A 24886-nucleotide genomic window follows, 5' to 3' on the forward strand; every position below is an offset into this window, starting at 1 on the left:
AAGTATAACTGTCTTATGAACCCCCAAGAGCAGAGATGGATTACTGGAGTACAAGACAGCCACAGTGGAACACTGGGTACGCGAGGCAGTCACATGCTTTACAAGATGTTTCTACTTAATCAGGTAGCACAAAGGAAGGACTTTGAAGACCAGGAAAGCAGTAAGATGCAAGACAAATGCCTTCACACCTCTTGTCATCCTGTTTTAAGGCCAAAAGATTCTTCCTTTTTATCCCCATATTTCAGTCAGTCTAAACAGAAAGATCTTATGTGCATTAAAGAAAAAGACAAAAATAATCAGGAGTTCTGTCCCCAGCATCAAACATACAAAAAATTCACACATGAAGATGCATTGTCCCCCCTGTAGGATATCCACTTAGTACAAAGTGTAGCAAAAAGTAATTGCAGATGGGTTCAAACCTAAAAAATGGGTTTGAAACATCCTGGAGAGAAAACAGAATTTAAATCTCATTTTTGAAAGTCTTTCTAGAAGTACTTGTCTCAAAATAACCAAGTCCAAAAATCCAGCAGCTTTTAGGTAGAAGAATGTTAAACTGTAGGAGAAAGGGGAGATGCTAGCATTGCAATAGCTTCACCCCATACAGTGAGAAAAAGCACGTCAAGCCTCCTTCTTATGTACATGCATTGTGCTTTCAAATACTAATTTCTACATTTCTATAATCTGCTCCCAGGCCCTAAGGACAGTAAGAATTATTATCTGCTCCTATTATGAAGTGTAGAAACCAAGAAAAACTGGAAGACATCTTTGAACAGAAGAGTAAAGCAACACCACTAAATCGTTATATCAGAGAGTAGAATAAAAAAGTATTTGCAGGCTGCAGAGGGTCTTACGGCACAGACAGCTTGACATGCAGTTACACCACATCCACCCTGACAGAGGCGTAGGGAGGAAACACTCAGGTATTGAAAATACCTTCCTAGAGTCATGAAACACCACTGATAGCTAAAATATCATTATGACACCAATATTCTGGTCACAATCTTACTTGTTTCAGAACCAAACAGGGCTGGAAAGCCTTAGAAGCACTGAGCATTAGGCCACCTCATTTCAGAGAAAGGTACACTGCCAGCCAGACATGAACTTTAACCTGCAGTGCTTTTCTTCCAAACTGCAGTAGCCCATCAGTGAATAACACTTCCTTTAAAAATAGCTGCATAGGGTGACTTTATGAGGACTAAGAATGTGCTAATGTAATAAATTACATATAATTAATTAATAACTTGTGACAAACATACTTCACACTTAAATAAGCTCACCACACCTGGGGAGAAGTGTTTAAACAAAAGGGCATGTTTTAAGCTTTCAAAGGAACTCTCTAAAAGACTCTTTGAGGACTCTCAAATAAAGTGATATTTCTGTTAGGCTTTCAAGGTTTAATTTTCAGCTGTGAGATTTAAGGTCTTACTCAAGTGGGTTGAGACTGCCCAGTTAATTACCAAATATTACACAAGTGCATCACACACTGCAAGTGACTCAACCTGCAAACCATGACATGCTAGGGGACCTACTAGAGCAGCAATCACAGGAGTCAGTCAAGATCAACTATGAACAAGCATGACAAAAGCTGAAATTAGTCTCAACACTAATGTTCCTGAATGAGCCACAGGAATAAAAGCATTTGTAAAAAGGAGGGAAGGGTAACTACAGCTGCTAGATTTGGATGATCAATTCACTAAGTATGAAATCTGCCTGTGGGAGGAACTGAATCAAGGAGCTGTCTGAAAGTGCCTGTCTGAAAGTGCCTATGAAATCTGCCTGTGGGAGGAACTGAATCAAGGAGCTGTCTGAAAGTTACTCTCTGAGAAGTCCAACACCTCCAGCCTATTCCCCTGCACATGACATCAAAACATGAATTCCTGAGTTGCATCAATATCTATTAATAAAGTGGCCTGTTACACAGTTCAATTACATGAGCACTGTCTTCCAAGGCATGTGTAGTATTACAAGTATTTGGGCAGTGATGTTAGGAGTTGCACCCAAGTGATATCTACTGGACACATATATTCATTTCTTTTTCCTCCATTTCCTCTCCTTCCTCATCATTCAGAGCTTAGTTCCTTGAGAAACAAGAAATGCTACCTACACATCACAAAGGGCGCTCACTCAGGAGAATTAGTTTTGAAAAGATGACAGAACAACAACATTTTTAGCCCCAGTTCTTTAATAAGGATTTCACTCAGGAAATAAAGGCAAAACATCAAAGCATAAAACATGGTAAGTGACTTGATGAATAGCTTAAGATACTAAACTACTGCAGGCATTGGCATTTGACTTTCACTTGACTCAAGTATTTCTTCATACTCACTAAGTGGCAAACATTTATGGTTTTTACATGTTGAGATACTGCAATGGCATTTATGTTCATCAAAATGCAAAGCTTAGTCCTGAAGTCAAGTTTCCCAAGGACAAATCCAGCAGCAGTGGACTGGGAAAGCTGCAATGAATTCTGTGCTTCACACAGTGGGAAAAAAAAAGCCTGAGTTACTCCTTTCTCTTTTCCTATCAGCTGCTCACACTAAAACAAGGCATGTGCTGAAGAGAATTCTGATTGTTATCTCCATTTAAGAATTGCTAGAGTAAAGAATCTGGATCAGGCTCTTATCCACTTCCAGGCAATGCATTCCTTCCTTTCCAGTGAAAGCATAGAGCTGTTAAGCTGCTTTCACAAGTTATTCCAAAGCCAATGTGCTGGCAAGATGCTTTTCTCCCTCTTAACATTGTATCTGATAATTTTTCATAAGACATCCTGAAACACTTGGGAGTTAGCTATGATGTATGTTTTCCTACATACATTTTACACACCAGTTCAAACCCTGCCCTATAACTCTTGAGGACAGAAATGAACTTTTGAAGAAGGCATGTAAATTTGCAATTAAAACTCAGAGAGGCCCTGAAAAGGGAGAGCCCTCAGTCAGAGCCCTTCCAATTTTTCCCTCAAGTAAGAGCTAATAATGTGCAACAGCAACCCAGTGAAGTGCCTTTGTTTTACTGAATGTTCCACAGCTCTGGCATAGCAAGACTGCAGTGGAAAGTCACTTTAAAAATTTCCCATTCATTTCCAAAACCTCAGCTACCACAAGCTGCATATGGTTTTAAAAGTTTCAGAATGCAAAAGAACAGTATGTATACCACTAAGAGACATCCATTTTGATTTCTCCCTGTTCAGATTAATGGAGTTCCATTAGATGCTGTTTTTCCTAAGGAGAAGGTGCACAGGCATTGGTAGCTGTTGAAAGTAAACAACTGGGCACAGGAAGATAATGGAAGACTGAATGATGTTACCCTTCCAGATCCTAGTTTTTTCTAGGCAGCCCTTCAAGTATGAAGCTTGGCAGCCAACCATTACAGTCCTAAGGAAGACCATTTTACTAGCTTCTGTTCAGTGCAAAAAATTAAGGACTATGTCCATATATTACAGGAGTCAGCTGCAGACTAGTGATGCTTTAAAAAAATATGAAGACATGTCAATAATGCTGCACATTTGTTGTCCACTCTTCCACGATGAACCCTATCTATACCCTATCTATATTTTCTTTCTTTTCAGGTTTTGTTTGGGTTTTTGTTTTGTTTTTTTTTTTGTACAATGAGAAGTTAAATACACCAAAGAAATTAATCAGAGCCAGCAAAGCAGCAGCATCTGTAGATTAGCAGAATACATGCACAGTCTCCATGCTGGAATTCTGTTTCCTACCATGTTACCCATACTTGCAGCAAGGAAGCAAAGTTCCCACATACTATACACATATACTATTAATAAATATTTGTGAGATTTTAGTTACATTATGGAAGGCTAATGGAACAGATTAACTCCTTCGAAAGCAGCAGTGAAAATAAGAGCTTATGCTAATCTCTTATTGCAATGCCATTAGGAGTCAGGACAGAAAAGAAAGGTACCAAAACTTCCTTTCCCATTCCATTTGAACTGATTGCCCACAATAGAAAAAAACATTTCCTGTGACATTAAGTTGTCATCAGCTTGTGTACTTCCCAGTTCACTCAGTCTTCTCTTCTCCAGCTGGCTCTTTGCAGAAGTAACCATGAGTTCATACGCAATTTTGTAATTGCTTTCAGTTTGTTCAGAAATCTCCGCTTGCTCATAAAGCTCCAACTCATCAGTTAAACATTCAGCTGGTAGCTCTTGCCTGAAGCCCTCTGCACGGGCTGTCCCATTGCCTGACTGGATAGGCTGAGTATTCCCTAAGTCAGGAAACAATAAGAATGTCATCAGTCATGCAAAACTGCAAAATAATTTAAAACTCCTGGAATTAAGTTTTCTTCAGTCTTCACATTTTCACCTCATCCCACTCACTTTTTGGATAGCTAGTTAGTGACAGCCACCTATTCCAAATACAGTGTAAGATGCTTGAGGAAAAGGTTTCCTCTTGAGATGACATCACGTTGCCAAGTGATATAAGAAATATAAGAGTATGAAAAATACAGTGGCCACATTCTATTTCCTGCAGAAAAAATAAAAAAATAAAAAAACTGCGCTGGGAGCACAACTCAGCTCTAATGCACCAAAAAAAAAAAAAAAAAAAAAAAAAAAAAAAAAAGCAGAGAATTATCAGGAACCAGGAGGACTGTAAAAGAAGCCATTTCTGCTTGCTGGCTGCTCACACTCTGGTTTCCATATGACCTGAGGAGGTCCATCAGTCATACAGCTCTGCTTAGCAGGGAGCACAGATCAGGTACAAAAAGACTTTTCAGTGAAAGTGCACACACGCCATGAAGTACAGACATTCAAAGTGCTCCTCTGCAGCAAGTTTATCTTTCAAGAAATTCCAGTGTTATGAACATTCATTTCAGCTAAATCAATGCAGATTTCATTAGACAATTTAAGACAATTATGAATTAGGCAATCAAAAAACCTGGGTATACTAGATTTACTAGCTTCAGGAGTTTCTTATAGGAAGAAAAAAATACCTTTTGTTCCCTCTGCTAAAGCATCCTTCACATCAGAGGGCACTGTTGGTCTAACCAGGACCACACCACATCCTTCATTATTATGGATCTTATTACTGATTATGGTTATCTTGGGGATGTCATGGTGTTCACCTAAGAAGTTCTATAGCAAAGAAATGGAAATCCAACATGTTATGTACAGCTAAAAGGATGCTAAATTTTCTAGTTTTAGGTAGAATAAGTTCTATGCATTGGCTAGAATTCTATTATTTGCCTATGCAGGTGATACTGTAAAAGGCATTTTCTTTCTGCAGATACGAAGGAAAATAAGTATACTGCTTTGGTGGACAAGTACCATTATCATGTGTGACATACAAAAGTTCTAACATAAGGCAGCAAGGTTATAAAGCCAGCCTAAACACAAATTATTTGTATTAACTTTAGCAGCTATAAGCTTTAGAAGAAGTAGTATATTCTGCCTTGAACTTACCTTTATGAGTATCCCCTCCTTGCAATGGTGTATGCCATTGCCCAACAGGGTGCACGTACTACCTGGATATATTGCCACACCAGCGCTCTACAAGATGAAATAGGTAGCAGTTTACGAGTAGTTCAGACATTTCCAATCTAACTAGAGAGTTCCATTGCAGATCTTTTTGTTCATCTAGCGATTTGTGCAATGCAAGATTGTGTTACCACTCCAGCTTCACAGCTTTGCTAACCACTTAAGCAGCCTACTCAAGTCTGAGGCCTCATGCATAACATTATAGCTACCAGTCCATAAAAGCTCTGGTAAAGAGTAACTGCATAGCTGTGCATTACACTCATGTTCTTCACTTATGCACCTCAACACTCAAAGCCCCATTGTTCTTTGAAATGTCCTAATCAGAGTTCACGTCTCTTGTCTACCATCCCTCTGTAAGAATCAATGGACAAGGTTTCCAAAAAGGGCATTTCATTTGCAGAACAAATGAAAGGTTTAATGAGAAAATTTGTGGGCAGAGAAAACAGAAGATCACTTCATTCAGTGACATGAATCAGTTCAGAAATGAAGCAATGATTATGTCACAGATATACTGTTATTACATAATTTTCATATCATCACACGCAAATCAGCATGAGACACTTCACTACATACTCTTGGAGGCTACAAGATCCCTGGACCAATCTCCTTAAACTCAGTAATGTGCAGCTGTCCCAGATGAGTTTGTAAAGGTTCTCTCAGGAGCAACAAAAGTTGCCCTGCTATAGACAATTATTTCCAAGCAGAAACCTTTATTTTAATTTGGGAAACCAGTCACAGTTAAGAATTTTGTACCTTGGCACCATACAGATCTGAGTTTTTCATTAACAGCTCAGCTGAAGTTCTTACTGTTACACCTGCAGTTTCACATTGTAACACACAATTCTCCACGGTTGTTTTCCCACGATGGACATCTGCATACACAAAAAAGAAATATTGTTAAATTAATCAGTTATGCAAAAGCAAACCCTTCCTACACATAGATGGGCTTCTAGCATTTCTGCAGTGTGATAAAATTACTGTTTTAACCTTATCCACTTCAGGTCCACATGCATCGTGTGAGCTCATGCAATTTTTTTGGTATAAGCCAGAGCCCTGTTGCAAGGGAGTAGGAGTCAAGAATTTCTTAGGGGTTCTTTGGCTTTTTTTTTGTTGTTGAAAAGTGGCAGCAACTATTCTTTTCTGATTCAATAAGATACTGAATACAGGTATACAGGTGACAAAAAAAAAGACATTTTAACACCTTTAAAACCAAATGTCTGGAGGCAAAATTTTAATTGGCACCGTCTGCAAAGAGAGAAGGATCATGGCCAATAAATTAATTGGATACAATTTAGGATTATTCGAGCCTCAGTTTGACTGTGCTGTTAGCAAAGTTCTACACTACTTCTACAGCATATGCCATTCCTCAATGGAGAGCTTTCTTCTGTGGAAGGAGAAATTATTTCCTCTTCCAGGTTGCCTGACAGAGGCTGTGCAGCAGTCAGAGCCAGGCAGCCTTACCAGCAGAAAAATTATGCAGTCAAATGATCTTATCCAAGTATAAAAATAAAACACAAGAACCACAATAGCTTAAAAATGCAAAAAGTAATGTTGTTTTGAACTCCACATTATGAGCAAGTTAAAAAAAAAAAGGGGGGGGAAGTCTGCATGTTTATACTTGTAGGGCTCCACTCTACAGTATTTTGTTAAAACTAGTAAATTCCAACACTGTGTCCCAGCTTTAATTCTATGAGCAAATTATGAAAGAGTCACACAGAGATCAAGATACTTTTACACTTACTTAAAATCCCCTCCACAGCATCATGCTGCACTAACTTCAAACTGGAGATCCTTATATTGTTTCCTGTACAGTCAACAAAATTGTCTCCTTTCCCTCGTTTTTCTATCACAATATCATCTGGCAGGCCATAGCCTTGAAGCAGAGGTGAAAGACAGAAGTTTGATGAATAATTGGTAATAGTCAGGTGCTAAATTACAGACATTTAAATATGGAGGTTATGGTGCTGAGGTCTAGTATCTTGAATATGATTTTCCACCCAGTGGCCAGGCTACACCATACATCCCCTCTGAACCAAGGTACAGGTACTCAGAACTCTAGAGTTACCTTACTTGAATGACAAGCTATAAAACGTAAAGTTATTTTAGACAGTTGAACAAAAGAGTAAGTGAGCTCAAATTTGCCAAGGTCAAAGTTCTCACTCCCCAGATTTACAGCTGAACAGGGTGATACAGTAGCCAAGGACACTGATGCCTGCAGTCCACTTGCAAAGTGCAGCGCTTCAGAAGAGCAAGCAGAGGTTCCAAAGAGCAAGGGGGTATAAAAGCAGTCACCGCCATGACACAAGGGAGGCAAGTGCAAAGGACTTGATATTGCTAGTAAGCTTTACTGAACATCCATATTTAAGTGAAACTTGGGTCAAAATTTAATGTTCCTGTGTTAATGGGCTTCCAGATTAATTCAGATCAGAAAAGAAACCTTCAAACATATGCCAGCATTGATTTACAAAACCATCCATAGTTGTCAGCATTCAACCACTTACAGGGAAATTTATGAGCATGTAGGGCGCTTATAGCTTGTCACTGACAAGAATCATGATAGGGAAAGCAATAATGCAGTATTTATTAAAGCAGCATGAGTCCTGTCATTTTCTGAGAGCACACACAAACTCAGATAAGAAGTGCCTGAGCAGGATGCTAGCTTTTAACCAAGTACATAAATAAATACTGTAATGTGCAAGTAAAAAGCTTCAAAAGAAAAGCCTTTGAACAAGAGTTGGCAGAAAGTTTTAAACACAGCAGACTTAATGCAAATATAAGTGACTGACATACACTGTACTACTAAGAAATCTTTTCCTACTGCTACTGATTTATGGTCACCCCTGGGGATGTGGCATGGGGCAGTTTACTTCCACTGCATAAAGAGAGAACACTACAGGATAGCAAATGGCACATATAGTTTAACTTCACACAGAAGGAAGTTATTATCCAGGGAAACAGTTTTGGGAATAATTGTCCTACAGACTACTTGCAGTTTTTCCTAATGTCATGGTTTAAGCCCAGCTGGTAACTCAAAACCATGCAACTGCTAGCTCACTCCCACTCCTTTTATCCCCACCCCTGCTGCCAGGGAAATGGGGAGGGGAATCAAAAGAATGCAGGTCCCATGGGTTGAGGTAAGAACAGTCTGGTAACTAAGGTATAACGCAAACCACTACTACTACTGCTAATAAGGGAAATGACAAGGGGAAAGAACATAAAACTAAGAGGGAAAAGGAGAAAAAAAAAAAAAACAAAAAACAAAACACACACACACAAAAAAAAAACCAAACAAACAATAAACACAAGTAATCCACAAACAATTGCTCACCACTCACCAACTGACACCCAGCCCTACCTGAGCAGTGACCTAGCCCTCCTGGGTAAGTGCCCCCAGTTCATAAACTGGGCATGAGGTGCTGTGGTATGGAATACCTCTTTGGCTACTTTGGGTCAGGTGTCCTGTCTCTGCTTCCTCTCAGCTTCTTGTGCTCCTCCTCACTGGCAGAGCATGAGACTGGAAAGTCCTTGACTGGGGTAATCATTACTTAGCAACAACTAAAAACATCCATGTGTTATCAGCACTGTTTTCATACTGAAAGTAAAAACCACAGCACTGCACCAGCTACTAAGGAGAAAAATAACTGTTACAGCTGAACCCAGGACACCTGGCCATGTTTTGGCTTGCTTTACACTTCACCTTTGAAGTGGCAGCTCTGGTAGTAAAAAGGAAACTGTGAGAAGATAAGGCATAGAGGAGGAAAGAGTCATCTGCTGTCAGTGGTGCTCAATACACAAGGTGGTCATGGCTGCGTCCTGTAAGCTCAGTGACTGCCCAGGGGCTAACAGCAGTAATCATCCAGTAACACTGACCACAAGTGTTAGATGGGCTGACACTGCAGGTTCCCATCCAGCTTGAACAACTACTACACAAGCAGAAGGAAAGTCCTTAGGTACCTTTGCTACACATTTTTGTCAAGTGTTAAAGTTAACTTTACTGTGATTTCCTGCAGTTGCTACTGCTTTTACCTTTCAACCTTAGGACTGACTTGCATAGTAGCTGGGAAAAAAAAAGCTCCACTAAACAAAGGGACATTTTATCTTTGATGGGTCACTCTTTCATCCCCAGAAAGCCACCCAAATGGCCAGCTGCTCAGATTAGTGTCAGCAGCATTATTCTTCATGCTCCTACTTCAACCAGTTTTGGCTGCTCCTATTGCTATCAAAACTTCTCTAACACAAGTCCATGTAAGATTAAATACCCTGGCAAGTACCCATTATTCAGAGTGATTCATACTAAAGATACATATGCATATGCCTTCCTCCTTAAAACAGAGCAGCATATTCTTTAATAGGGGTGCTATTCCAGCATTTGTATTACTGCTTTCTCAAAGCTACCACCCCACAATTTTAGAACAATGTCAGTCTTGCAGATAAATAAAGCACTTTAGTGCAAACCTGTATCCTACAGGTGCATTGGCTATCACCATGCATATCTGTATAAATCAAACATACACAAGAGGACAAGAAAGAAAATGACACCAGTAAAATAAGGAGGGCAAGAAAAATCAAATCCAGAACAGCAGGAAATTAAACTCCCAGTCTTCTCATTAAGAGCTTTTGACAAAACAAAAATGCAGTTAAGTATCTGAACAGCTGCACAAGCCCCAGTGATACACTGCAGATTGTGCATGCCTTAAGCAGAGGAATTATACTGAGAAATCAGGAACTTTGAGGAAGAGATGCAACTTATCCCACACGAAAGTATTTAAACCAAGTATTTTGCAAGAAAAATGTGATCACATACGCTGTGTCTGTTTGAACAGCAAAAATAAATCCACAGCTCCCTCTTCTACCCATGTGCTTCACATAATGTATATTCAATGTATATTCAGCCCCCCCCCCCCCCCGCTGACAGGCAGTAAGTGCCATAAATAGCACTTGGCTCTTGCCCTCTGTATTCACCAGTACTACACTGTCAGTGAGTCTCAGACTTCACCTCTGAAGCACATTAAGGCATGAAACGAAGTACTTTTAAGTTACTGGTTCTAAAATCTGAAGCCCTTCAGAATGACTTTTCTGCTTCTGAAATTAAAAAACATCAAATCCCCTGTGTTTCTTTGAATCTTCTGTATTATATATATAAACAGGATTTATCCAGACAAATGGTTAGCAGGAAATTATTAATTTGCTATTAATCAGCAAAATTTGCAGTTTATTTGCAGAAGTAACTACAGCTAATGAAACAGCTTACCCCATCCTGCATTAGACATGGTTCTACAAACAGAAATAGGAACACTTTGAAGAAAAGAAGAAAAACCAACCAACCGAACAAAAAATGCTCCCACCAGTCTCCACAGAAAGTAAATCTTTCTGCAAAGCTTGTTCAAGACATTGTTTACTTTAAGGACCTTTATGCTATCAAACCTTCTACCTTCTAGTTCAACTGAATCAGCAATGCAGAACATGTCATCTACAATATAATGACCAGGACAGATGATGACTCTGTCTCCTTCATAACAGGCATTTACAGCTGCCAGTGGATCACTGTGAAACTGTGAAAGACAGAAAACATAATCAGCTCCTGAAAATGCTATAAAAATGGATGCATTTTTACCCTTAAAAAGCTTGCTTTTCAATTAAAAGTTGCTGCCTTTGCTTAAAAGAAACCCCTTTTAATGCATCAATAATACAGAATTTCTACTTTGTCCAGAATGTGATATTATTCTTAAATTCAAAAACAGGCTTAAAACATTCCTTCAATATTTGTGTCATGTCCATTACCCCATAAGAAAACTGGGACAAAGACACAGATTGAAGAACGTATGCATCAGAAAGCAAACCTCAATATGGCCTTGGTTTGAAGCCAGCTTTTGAATTGTGCCTTGACTTAACATAAATTACTGAAGAAACAGACAACAGAATGTAAAGAAAACTCAGCCACTAGATTTGAACTGGTTTGAACAACTGACATAACCCTTTACTCCTGCTGCAAGTCACCCCAAAATAGAGTTTAGATATTACAGTAGTAAATATGGGGTCTAGATAGACCTTTTTCTTGCCCAAAGAGGGCAGGCTGATACCCTTCACAAATATTATTGGGGATTCTGTACTGAAGGATTACAAATGTGCGCTTTCTCTGCACTGTTTATTGCTTCCCAGCAAATTCCAGGGTAAGCTTAAGAAAAGCACTTTCAATTGTCAAGTCAGAAAATCTGATTTATAGCCCAAAAATTAATCTAGGACCTTCCCTGTGGCTCCATTGCAGCCACCAGGTCATGAACTTGATCAGGATACAGCAAGCAATTTCATTTGTGCCCAAGGAATCCAAACTGTTAACCAGTAAAGTGGTAAGTCCTGTCTGAATTCACTAGAACTAGACTGCTCCAAAATAAATGTATCTCCTACTCAGAAATAAAACAAGAGAACGACATTTCTTCCTTGAAATTCTAGGTCATTATCAGCAACATCAAAAGAAACCAGTATATCAGAATTATATATAAGTATTATACCTTACCATGTTTCATTGTAGAATTATTACAGGTTTATCTCATTTCATACACAGAGGAAGGAAATTGCTTGTATAGAGTACACAGCAGACAAATGAATTAAAAGAAATTATTTGTATCATCCAGTCTTACCACTTACAGTTAAAATTATACCGCTTTATTTGAACTGACAAAAAACAACACTACAAATGTAGTATCTTGCACATGATAAATTAACTTACCCTTCCCTATTGTTTCTCAAGCAGAAAGAAAACCTATTAGTAGGCAGACAAGTCCTGCTGCTGTACCTGTATTTCTTGTTCTTCGCCACAAGACTCAGGGCAAAGTTTGTCCCTTATCAATGACTGCAGCGTACTTGCCACCATGGTTGAAGACACAATGTGAGTGATCTTGGCACCCGTTGGTCTCAATCCTTTAGCTTGGAGACTGCTGTATTTTTGGTAACCACACACATACCTAAAACAAAAGCAGCAAAGCCATCATTGTTTTATTAAAGACTGTCCATGTATAGTTTCCCGTATGGCCCTCTTCCTTGCATAAACCCACCAAATACCTGAGCAGAGGATTCTCAATTAGTTTTAGCTTTCGTTTTAAGTGCTCTATTTTCTCATGCAATTTTAGTCCTTCCACCATGGAGACATTTTCTACTTCCGAGTCTAAATCACTGCTTGACAGGCAGCTCCTCACATCTGAAAACTTGCTGTAAAGCTCTTCACATTGAGACAGGTAGTTCTGGTAATTGGCCACAAGCCCAGAAGGCACACGGTGTTCAAGGATGTCATAATGCCTGCAGTTCAGAGCAAGGGGTCAATTATTTCACATTAACAATTTTTAAACACAGAATATGAGAACAATTTTTAAACACATTAAGTACATCAGTACTTCAGTCTAGATTCTGTGCAGTCTACATCAATACTGCTAAAGTTTCTGAAAGCACAAAACCAAAAATATGAACAGACACAAATAAATTACTTCCTAAAGAGTTGGCCATCCACCTTGGAAGATTATACACAAGTATCAGAAAATCACGGTAAAACAAAGGCATAAGCACAGCTCTAAAAAATGGTAAGTACTTGTAATTATATATAAAAAATAGTCTTTTAAGCATTTAATAGAAAAACTGAAAAAATCATGTTTGAAGTCAAAGAAAAATCCTATAATGTACAGTCTCTATTAGCAGAAATCTAAACTACCTGAACAAAACTGCAGAATGAGAATAAGAAAGGCTTTATCAGCACCAGATGAAGATGGGAAGGCACTGCATAGCAAAATCTGCACCATCTCAACAGTAACCTCTACAAATGAAATCGCGAGCCAGAAAATGCCAGCCCATAGTTGCATTGCCAAGGTCAAAAGATGAGGACATCTGCTAGCTAGACAGTGCCAAGAGCTTCAGGGCCAATCATGTAGGACCAAAAAAGCTGGACATCAATTAATGACACAAATAAAACAAGATTTAATTATCTCGCACCATTTTTGTAGGAAACCAACTGAACACAGTATACAGAACTCTATTTGAGAGGCTGTGTGAAATAAGGGCAAAGATGTTCCCTCGACTTTCAGAGATTCTTTAAAGGGTGCACTTAAAACACGCTCCAAAGAGCAAGAAAATTTGTAGTCACAGCAGTCAGTATCTATACAGGGTGAACAAAAACACAGAGCCTCACAAAACTTTGGCAATAGGGTTATTAAAAACAGAGTAAGTCAATGCAGCATGATTAACAGCAGATGATTTTTATAGTAATATAGAAATATAAAACATCTGAAGGAAACAATTTTGTACACAATTCGTTTTACATTTTAGACCATGCACTATGAAAGTGCATAAAACGATCTTGATTTTTCAAGCTTTAGTTATACAGTTCATGCAGCTTTACTTAACTAATGTGCAATGTAAAGCTACTGTCTGTTCTCATTAAAACAGCGCACACCAGACACCCAAAAAGTTTAAAGCATACTGTGTTTCCATGCACTGAATATGGTTCCTATTATTCCTGAGCTGAAGCATCAGAGAATAAGAAAGTATAACATTCACTTTTCTACTTGAAGACATTTTTTTAAACATTTTGGATTCTTGCTAAAACGGCTGTAAGGCCACACAGTCTTAAAAAAAAAAATAAAACATTATCCCATGGCATATCATTCTATTCTAGTTTCATGCCATGGCAGATCTCCATGAGGCTGGAAAAACTCAACAGCAGAACTGCCACTTGCTGGAGAGAACTGGTATAAACACTTCAGAAACATGTATAGTTTCCATATATAACAGTTCCTCCTCATTTGCATGATCTCAGAAAAATACAGGCACATCCCAGTCCTGTTTGAAAGAGTCACATTGTGTCCTGTCTTAAAGAGAGGCCTCCAGCCACCTTTCTAATGTGAAGAATTGCACTCCTTTTCTTTGTGAAGTACATGCTATATGCTATATTCTAAATAGCATTTCAGGGTAGGTTGCAAATGTTCACTGATTTAGTTCCCCCGCATCATAGCGGTATCAAACATGTATCTGAATGACACACAAACTGCCAGATACTCACGGTGCTAAGTTATGATAAGAAAAGGAAGAGTAACTCATGAAAGAAAGATACAGTATCAAATCTCAGGAGAAAACCTACATTAAAAATCACTTACAATTATTCTTTCCAGGTATATTTTATGCTTTGGTTATTTGGTACCCTCAAAACTACAAACAGATCATGTCTTTACGCACTGCTTCAGTTCCGCATGACAGGACAGCATTTAAAACCCACCTACAGAAAACCTAATGCTGACTAATCCCACTAGGGAAAGCAATGCACGCATTCCTCCTTCAGCATAACCAATTCACAATTTTTGTTTACATTCAGTTCCATTCCAGTTCTTTCTCTACACCCAGAGGCATCAGAGCATCCTCTGCTAGTATTACAGTTCACATCCACATGAAGGAGGCTATAGCTGGGTCTGGAGTACCATCTGATGGAAGGTCAAAGATGACAGGGAAAAACAGAGGGTTCAGAAATCAAGTGGCAGTCTCAGCTGCACCCTTTTTCCATGAAAGGTTTTGACTGTCAGAAGTGAATGCTGCTAGAATAAATTTGTTCAAATTTACCAGTAAGAAAGGCTTTTAAAAATCTAGCTGTGTCACTATTACTACACAACCCTTCCCTGTGGTTCTATCCAAATAATATCAAAGGTTTTGCACTTACAATTTCAGTCGAGGCTCAACACATCGCACAAAGTAATCAAAATCATCATCATCCTCCTCATCCCAGGACCTCCAGATGCACTGGTAGAAGAACCTTTTGAAGCAAAGTAAGCATTTAACCACACAAAGGAGACCACGTTTACCTGTGCAGGGAGAACAGCACTGAAAATGCAAATGTAATCAGTTTGAGATTTCAGCTCAAAGTATCACCTCGCTCAAATTCCATGTTACTATAAAATATTTAACGCACACAGTTCTCTGTTGTCTACCTGCATAAAGAGTTTTATTTTGTGCATTAGAGTTGAAAATCCCTAAAAAGCCCAAGTTCCAATTTCATCAAGACAGTGAACAACTAAAAGCTGGATTTGGAAGTTGTTTGGTTTTGGGCAGGCATCCTTCATCTAAACTTTCTTTTTGGCAATGAGCTTGTCACCTCCATCATTCAAGCTTAGATCTCTAATACGGAGTACCTCTCAGCAGAATGTGTATGTTCTCCCCTTTTTCACTCACCACTTCTGAAATGGCCCATTTTCTAGACAGGAAGGTCATTCCCCCTATTTGAGCTGTTTCATCCGTCTACTGCCTATTTGTACACAGTATTTAGTTTATGAAAGCAAGGGAGATGGAAAAGACACAGAGATGATAAAGGAAAAGAAAATAGAAGACATGAACACTTGAAAAATAAAGAGAAAATTCAGGGGAGGAGGCAAAAAAGCAAAAAAGAGAAAGAATAGAACAGAAAAATGTTATGGAAAAGAAAGAAACGCTGCATTAGAGCCAGCAAGGTGATACAGCCCAAGCAAATCTGGCTGAAGAGAAGGAAAACACAAATTATTTTCTTCCAAGCTTTTGACACAGCAAGCAGACTGACAGTAGGCTGCAGCCAAACATACCTGGTTATTGTGCAATTACCTGCAGCTGCAGAGGACGCCACAGATTTTTCTTTATGAACAGTCTTCGCACAATACCAGTCACCAGTTTTTGGAAAGCTTAGCTTGTGGAGCTGCCAGCATGACCACAAGAACTCAGGGCACCACCCACAGGATACTATCAGAGTGTCATTGTTCAAGACAAAAATTAAACTTCAGGCATTTTCCTACCTGACATGCTCTACAGCTAGTGCTGTGTTGTCCAACTCTCCTGACTCATCATACACAACCCACAGCTCCTGCAGTAGTATCTTTCGCTCCTTCAGCTCCAAGAGCTCCTGGACACACTCCAAGGTAAAGGTGCTGTCCCGCGACTCACACAGGAAAGGCTCACTGAGTTGCACAACTGCTTTCAGAGCTGAATACTCCACATCAACAACCTGTTAGAACAAATAGTTCTTAAGATTCCTCAGAACCTTAGATACAGCTGAGGAGGCTAACATGCCATGCATATGCCAGCAGCCTGTACTCATCAAAAATGTAATGGAAATGCCAGTTTGAACATCGAAGGTTTGAAAAAAGATGTATGATTTGGACACTGAGATACCTAGAAAAGAAATACCCAAAACCAGCAATCCTCAGTGGGTCTGTGACAGGAGCACAATGTGGAAGAACAATTGTCAGTACCAAGGTGGGCTAAAATGAAGAATTTTATCGATTAAAAAAAAAAAACAAACAAAAAAAAACAAACTGAGAAATTATCAGAGGCTGGTATCTGAAAAGATTACATTACACCAGCCAGCTCTGGCCAAGTATTTATTCCCTCTGCGCCCAGAGTTCTACCTCACAGCTCGCTCACACTGATTTGGTGTTCCCCTTCCAGTTTCAAACAAGGACCCTTAAAAAAATTCCCATTGCTCTAGCCATCACTAGCAATTAGATATGAAAACATTACTATTTTCTATCAGCTCCTAAACTTATAACTGATCTGTCTGTTAGAGGTAAATCATGTTAGTTGGAGACTAAATGCCTGAGCATTTACCTCAACAAGGACCTCAAACACATTAGTGCGCCAGACTGCCTGCCATCCAGATGGTTCAAGGACCTTCGCCAGGTACTCAGCTGTGAATTCTTTCACTTCAGAAACTTTGCAGTCAGCTAAAGAAATTGAAGACAGCAATTTATGTAAAGAAAGTCATTCAGCTCACCAGAAAATGAAAGTCAACACGGTTGAAGTCTTTCACATCTGAAGTTTGAATTCATTCTGTTTTGTTCATGATAACCAGCAGCATTTTTGCTGTGTGTCTCTCTCAGAAAGCTGGAGAGACATCTGTTTTGTGCTTCTCTAGAGAAAGAGATACAGTACTCAAACTTCCAAGTACTGAAAGTTTCAGTGCCAGTGGTATTAAACAGCTAGGCTGTGCCTTACTACAAACAAAAAAAGTACTAGTAAGATCAGTTAAAACAAGGCACAGAATCCAATATTAGCACCTCTGCCTTTCAGAGTTTATTTACTTATACTGAAACCATTGCCTCCTGATCCACAAGCAATAGCAGCATAAGTGATCACAGCACACTACATCTTTGCTAAGCCCAGTTAAGATCACCTTATAGTTTAATACAGAATCAACTCCACTTAAACTGGATTATTTAATAAGTCACTACAAGAAACCTGACTGCATATTCCCTTTCTAAGAAATTACTTACCCAAGATATAATCCTGGTAAGCTTTAAATCGCTCATAAAACAAAAGATGACTGGTGTGAAAAACATCCGGGAAAAGCACATTCCCATTTGGCGCAGTCCTTCCTAAAGCAGTCCCTGGTTTATCGCTGCTGCCATAATCGCTGCTGGAATCATCATCTTCCTGGAGCAGATCTGGGGAGAAGAATGGGAACAAAGCAAAGCCCACATACTGTCAGTTCAATGCAATCATCAGTCACTCTATTCCAATAGAACAGATCACTCTATTCCAATAGAATTCCTTTTCAGCTCAAGATCTATGACGAACCTGCTTTCTACAACATGTTTTAAATTATCCTTAGTGAAGAGACTGCCTTATTTAGTTACTTGTTCTCTTCTTCAGGATGGTTACCCCGTATGAGAAGACAATTTCCTTTTTGCTGCCACATGGCTGAGCTGCAGCTACATGCTAGCTTACTTGGTGACATGGTTTAGTGGGAGGTGTCCCTGCCCATGGCAGAGGGGTTTGAACTAGATGATCTTAAGGTCCTTTCCTACCATAGCTATTCTATGATTCTATAAAATCCTTTAGGTAATACGTTACTATGCATGTACATATTATACCTTGTTAGTACACTGCACACTGCCTGCATCACCCAGACATTAATCCAACTGCTTTTGGAACATATATAAAACCAGCTAAACCTATACACAACTGATCCAAAACAATGCACAGGATTATTGTGAGCAAACAGCAAAACATACACAAGATGCACAAGAAAACAGCAGATACAAGTCTCAGCTAAAGATGTGTCTTCACAGCTCCCTGTAAGTCTTTTCCTGTTCTTCAGTGCAGGCATTGATTTTGCATTTTAATAAACTAACATAGAAATTCCAAGGACCATCTTCAGTCAGAACGGGGAGTGTTGTAATTTTTAGCCCACTTAAATGGATACTGGCTGAATCTGTTCTTTGAAGGTTACTAGGCAATGATAGCAGTTCTCCAGGAAGTGTCTCCACTTGTGTTCCCATTACAAACTCAGTCATGGTCATCCCTACATTCAGAAAACAGCATGGAAATGACTGTAGTAAACCAACGGCAATGATGATGTGGTTTTTTCCTTTTCATTAATGCAACAGCTCAAGACACCCTCTTTGCCCATACCTTGATACTTTAACAATTCCTAGACTTCTGCATTTTTATTAACTACAGTCTGTCCTTTACCACATATCTACATGTAGATATGTAAAAGAAAAAAAAAAAATCACATTCTGTTTTTAACTCATCCCTTACATTTCAGGATGTGTTATGAAAGCTAGCAGTTTTGACCTCAAATTTTTAAAGATTTTACACATTTGGGGCAAAACTCAATCAGCAAAACCTAATCAGAACCAGTGCATGAGCCAGTTACAAGTGTTTAGGCAATGTAAATTTTCTTTGTAGCAGAAACACATAAATAAAGGAAAAGCTGATTTTAATCAAGTACGATTTATGAAATATTTTAACTGCTTATTGTAAAACTGTAGCTATGCTACACATATGCTGTAAATAAGTTTTTTTTTCCTACACACCCATAATCAAATACAGGAACTACAATAGCCATGCCCTGTACTAGAGTACAGCATACACTCCGGAACAAGCCATTTAATTCAGCTTGCACTTTGTTTACAAATTGCAAGCCTATAACTTCGCATCAATAATGACCTGGCACTGAGCAATGATATTCCCTAGATACTAAAACCATCGGTATTCCTATGCTGTGCTATTAAAGCAGAGGGCAGGGGTCTCTCCCAGGAAAGCGTTTTTCGTGTCAGCGTTTCAAACGCACAGATGTTCCTGGACGCCGACCAAGTGTCTCTGGTTTGTACCGGAGACACCCGCCCCAAGTTCACAACAGAAAGAAGAAAGATCGCTGTGTTTATGTCCGCAGACACCGGGGGCTCCCCCATAGGGCACGGCTCCCAGGGCGGTCCCCGCCCCACGCACCAGCGGCCTCACGCCGGGAAGCGGCGAGCCGCTGCCTGATTCGGCCCAGGGCACCGCTGCCCCCTCCCGCTCGGGGGGTACTGGGCACAGGAAGCACCACAGCAGCGGCTGGGGCACGCCAAACCCCTCCGCGGCCTGCTCTGGCTCCACAGTCCCCCGGCTCCGCGGCCGCCTCACGCTCCGGCGCCGACACCACTGCAGCCGCAGAGCCGCCCTGGGCAAACGGCCCGACCCTGCCAGCGGCTCAGCGATCCCGTCCCGACCGGCGCCAGAACCGCGGCCCGCCGGCTGCAGGCGGCCCCGCGCGGGACGGGCAGGCCCCCACCTGGCTTCGCCTCCCCGGCGCGCTGCTGCCGGGCAGAGCTGCCCGCGGCACCGTCCCGGCCCTCCCGCTGCGGCCCCGCAGCGCTCCCCGCCGGCCCCTGCTCCGCCATGCTGCGCGCGCGGCTGCTCCCGCCGGGATTTCAAACTGTTCCAGCACCTCACCCTCCGCAACGTCACCGGCAGCGGCTGTTCTGATTGGCTAGCGACAGCACCGTGCGAGCCCGGCCGCAGCGGGAGGGCGGGGCCAAGCTGTTGAACATCCAATAAGGGCCATCCTGCCCCAACCCCGCGTTCACCGCGCGGGTCGCTCGCGCAGGTGCCGGAAGCCTGTCTTGGCTGCGGCCCTCTTGGCTCTGACCAGCGCCCATGCACAAGGCACGTGAGCGGTTTCAACGCGCAGGGGTCTCCCGGCTGCATTTCTCAGTCCTTCGGTTTCTCTTCCCGTCCTCCCAGCGCCAGCATCTCCCGTTTCTGCACTGACACCTCACAACCAGTCTCGCAACCCAGCGCTTCTCTTCCCTCTGCTGTTCGCGTTTTGAGTTGTGAATACAAGACTGAAGTCATAACGATGTGAGCAAGGTTGAGCAGCTGAAGAGGTTCATATTTAATATAGTTAAACCTAGTAGATCTTTAGCAAAGAAAAGGTGACTGCAGGACGGGAGGGAAGTAAAGAAAGGAAAATCCAAGCCGCTCCAGGGAGCATTCAGTGCCCACGGAGTCATTGTCGTGAAGCATTCATTTCTCCTCCAAATAATAGCTAATTTTAATCGGCTTTTGGAACAATTGCTTTAGAACATAAACGGCCACGAGAGGGCTGCCTTAGGTTTAAAGAGCTCCCAGCTTGGAAGTTTCTTCATGTTCACTTCCCAAACATTAACAGCTTTCAGAGTAGCAGGCCGTTGCCTACAGCAGTTTTCACCTCCGGAGCAAGCCAATAGCCCTGTTCATCCCGACATCACAAAGAGTCCGAGTTGCCGCGGGTCCACAGAAATCAACTCTTGCCCATCATAACCCCAGCAGAGAGTTTCTCAGTCCCAAGGCCTTGTCTGTAGCATGCCATCAGAACTTAATCATTGCACTGGCCATGCATGTCTAATACTGATGTAGTTTTCACCAATCGTGATTAGATTAAAAAAGTCCACTAAAACATATAAATTTCACCACAATGAATATTCCTGGGGGAAGGTCGGCCTTGAAAGCAGAATGTGTCCATAAATGAAGTGTCTCTGAACTGATTTAAGTAATTAAGAGTTGAAAGTTTGCCCCTCTGAACTTACAATACCATGGAACATGGTATTATATCTGAGGTGGGCTCCCCAATATTTAAAGAGCAGAGTGACACAGTCATTCACAACATTGAGATTCTGCAATAGGCAACATGCATTTGTATATTCGTGCAGGTGAATTTCTCTGGTATGAAAGAAACTCCACAGAACGAATAAGGGTTTTGAATCCAACCTCAGCAACACGTACTAGCAAAATTGTATTTCAGCTGTACACTGAGTCAGGAACAGGAGAGTAATGGTCAAAAAGAGAAAAAAAAAAGTAAGTAATAGCCTAACAGAACGGAAAGATAATGAAGCAGCAGCAGTAAGAACCTTTACAATGGGAATAGGAAAGAAGAGAGTATTTGGAAGGAAAAGTACTGGAAAAGAGGTATTCCACCAAGATGAAGAAGATCGTCTTTCAGCATTTTGGCCTTATGGGATGTTGCTTGTCTTGTACTTTTTTCAGCTCCTAGAATGCAAAGACTATCAGCATGAAAGGACAGAAACAGCAAACACAACAGAGACAAAAACTGAGAAAGGCCAAATAAAAGGGCAGAAGAGCAGAATGCCAAAAATAGCCTGGAAGATGCATGAGAAGCCAAAGAGAGTCTCAAAAAAATCAGAAAATGTTTTTGTGACTACAGGAGCACAAGAACAAGCTTCTTTTCCTGAACGCGGGACCTAAGTAAAGGATTCAGTAAAAAGCATGAGGTGGCTACAGAAGAAAAGGGGTAGCAAGTGACGAGCAAGAAAAAAATCTCATTACATTATATATTTTAGAGGTCTGCTGTTACTCTTGCCTGTAAGTATAACTGTATGCATAGAGTAACTATATAACCACAGTAACTATATAATTGTAAAGTTATAGGTATGTAGGTTCCCGTAACATTTAAATGTTTAGATTATTTTTTTCTCCTCATACATACAGTGAATTTCATCATGGCTTGCAATAGGAAGGTCAGTTTTTTTCACATCAAGGTGAAATACTGGCACAACGTTGCAAACAGGACAATCCTTTTACCCCTATTTCTTCAGTTTTCAGCATAGCTGGGGCAGAATGAATTCTATGTAAGACACTTCTGTAATGTTCACCTAATCATCCCCAATCCTTACAGCAGAGCTGGTTGGGTTTGCTGCTGCTGCAGGCAACTATGTCATGGACCACTCAAGCTCCACTGTGGTCAGAAAAAAATCCACTATAGTTGGTTTTCTGCCCCTTATATTGGAAATAGAAACTCAGTCCTCTTATTGTTGGAAATTTTCCACTTTCCAGCTTGAATGTGCGTGCATAATTCAGACCATCCGTTATTTTCTTGAGCTTAAACAGTTCTTTTTCTCCCTCGATATTTATCCATCCAGTTTGTTCTTGAACATATATTAATGCTTCCCTGAAATTCTTTTGGTAAATCATGGTCTGTGTCTCCTTTTGCACAGCAGGTCCTCCATTTTCCTCATCTCACTAGTTGCCCTTCTTTGCACTTTTCTCCAAGCTTATTTATTTCTTCAGTGAGAGTGACCAGGTCTGTGTGAAGTGCAGAGGACTGGGAGGATTTTACATGGAATGTTAACACTCTTGAGTTTGAAAGGAGGAAGAGAAAGTGGTTGCCCTCACACTCTGTAATTGGCTCTCATACTTTCTAATGAAATCTCATTGCTGTTGTTCTGGTCAATGAGATGTGTCCACTGCAGTCACCTAGATACTTCTAAAATGCTTATCCTTATCTAAAGTTAGGTTGTCTTTCCCCTGAAATACTGAAACAGTAAGGACTACTGGTAGCAGAACTCTGACTTCTGAAATCCGAAATATACCTTCACTGAAAAACATGACAGGGCAGTTATACAGTGTGTAAATCACAGAAGGCCATTAATTGCGTTACAGAAATAGATGCGAGTGCAGTATCTAAGGAAATGCAGAGAGGAACTTGTGTCTTGGCACTAAAAGATCATTTTATTTTGGTACTTAACTAGTTTAACTGAAGGAACACTATGGTAAAACAGATCCCAAATGTGGGATTTGGCCAGTCTGGGTGTCCTGACAACAGGCTCATCAGAAGTAGTCAGATTACTGTAGCTCCAATGCAGGTGTCACGTAGGCAGCAGTAAGAGTGTTTTGGCTCAAAGCCTGGTGGAAACCCACTGCCTGGCTAAGAGAAGCAGCCAGCCATAAGGGCTGTTGAAGCTGACATGTGCAAGCCAGCCTACAACCAACCCCCTGTGGAGGAGGGCTGAGCTGCAGTGGAGAATTATTGCTGTGCAAAATTATGCTGAGCTGTTGCATCAGCTCTCCTCAGCGCCGGGAAGATGGCTGCCAGTTATTAGAGATAAAAGTGTGCAGTTCACAGGGTCAGGACAGCCCTTCCTTTTTAGGTGTAAGCTTATGAAGAAAAAATACCCATCTACAGAAGTATATGTAGGAGAACAAACTTAACTTGGTGACTCTGGACTAGAACTTCTTTATGTGCCATTGATTTCACTGGAGCAATGTCTGTTCATGCCAACTGAGAATTTGATACCAAAGTTAAAAACTCGAAGAAAAATAGCAGAGTGTTTTACACAGACTTCCTATCCAAAGAAAAAATACCTTCATTCTAATTTGCTGCTGGAAGATAAAACCCTTAATATTTGTGGACATGCATTGACTTCAGTTGAGACCAACAGCTATTTCTGCTTTAAGATTTCTTAAAATAAGATCTTCTTTGTCATGTCTTATTACAAGGCAACCTTAAAATACACATTAAATCAAAAAATTAAATTATTTTGTTACAAGTAATGAAAAAAAATAATTTTAGTTAATTAAAGGCTTGCAAACCAGAAAATGTTTATCAAATGTGGAGAATAAGCAGTTGAGACAAGCCAGCAGAGATGTGATAGTGACGGGAAAGAAACACCAAATACGCAGAAAAGACAAAAAGAAAAATCTAAAAGAGACTGTTACAGAAGACAGTGAAACAAACGTTGTGTGCTGTTCTTTTTCCTGTCACAAATTTTCTTGGTTGCCATGGCAACCACTGTAGACCCTCTAGGCCTCCATTTGCCCCCTATAAAATGGAGATTTTTTTTACTACATGTTTTGTTACTCCATTTGCAAATACTTTTATGTCTGGAGTTGAATGGTGCCATATAACTGTTAATTACTTGGGTTATTAGATGTAACTCATGTTCTTTGACAAGATTCCATCAGTCTTTAGACTTCTTTTTTATAACTGTATAAACTGAAACTAATGTAAACCTAAATAAATTGAATCTACCCAGAAAAGCAATTAAACTTTTGAAAACCTGTATACTTCCATTCCCTCAAAAATTCAAATCCTGGTATTTTTTATTAGATATTTTGGAGCTTCACATATGAGTTCTCCACCAAATGTCTATATTTATCAAAGATGGAGCCATATCACTGAGATCAAGATATCTGACTTGAAGAAGCTGGAAAAAGAAGAGCTGGAAATCAGCTGTTCGTGTCACTGCTTCTCTCTTTATTAACAGAGGATGCTTTCTTAAGTGTTCTCTACTGTGACTTGCGTAGTTTCAGAATCTTCTTAATATTGTCTTCTTCAGAAGGGTGCTGAGTGGCCTCAGA

At 40.3% G+C, this 24886-nt stretch overlaps 1 protein-coding gene across 1 annotated transcript; it reads right to left on the reverse strand.

Moving 5' to 3' along the window:
- Positions 1 to 2164: 2164 nt before the first annotated feature.
- SHCBP1 (SHC binding and spindle associated 1) lies at positions 2165 to 20213 on the reverse strand. Its single transcript, XM_062626020.1, has 13 exons — positions 20043 to 20213; positions 17755 to 17925; positions 17090 to 17205; positions 16279 to 16487; positions 15180 to 15272; positions 12548 to 12781; positions 12282 to 12450; positions 10920 to 11040; positions 7230 to 7361; positions 6242 to 6360; positions 5414 to 5500; positions 4945 to 5086; positions 2165 to 4218 (listed from the first exon to the last, which is right to left on the reverse strand). The coding sequence occupies exons 1-13, from the start codon at positions 20149 to 20151 to the stop codon at positions 3887 to 3889; spliced, it is 2034 nt and encodes a 677-aa protein (XP_062482004.1). The 5' UTR covers positions 20152 to 20213; the 3' UTR covers positions 2165 to 3886.
- Positions 20214 to 24886: the final 4673 nt, after the last annotated feature.

This window comes from Pezoporus occidentalis, unplaced genomic scaffold, assembly GCF_034315485.1.
Source record: "Pezoporus occidentalis ecotype Australia unplaced genomic scaffold, CSIRO_AGI_Poc_V1 ctg287, whole genome shotgun sequence".
Lineage (NCBI taxonomy): Eukaryota > Metazoa > Chordata > Aves > Psittaciformes > Psittacidae > Pezoporus > Pezoporus occidentalis.

Bases quoted from the DNA above. Each gene is read 5' to 3' on its own strand.
- SHCBP1 (XM_062626020.1), bottom strand. From the start codon at position 20,151: ATGGCGGAGCAGGGGCCGGCGGGGAGCGCTGCGGGGCCGCAGCGGGAG. The intron at 11,041-12,281 runs GTACAGCAGCAG...TGTCTTTCACAG, and splicing joins GCGAAGAACAAGAAATACAG to TTTCACAGTGATCCACTGGC. The intron at 7,362-10,919 runs GTAGAAGGTTTG...CTCTGCTTCAAG, and splicing joins TGATTCAGTTGAACTAGAAG to GCTATGGCCTGCCAGATGAT.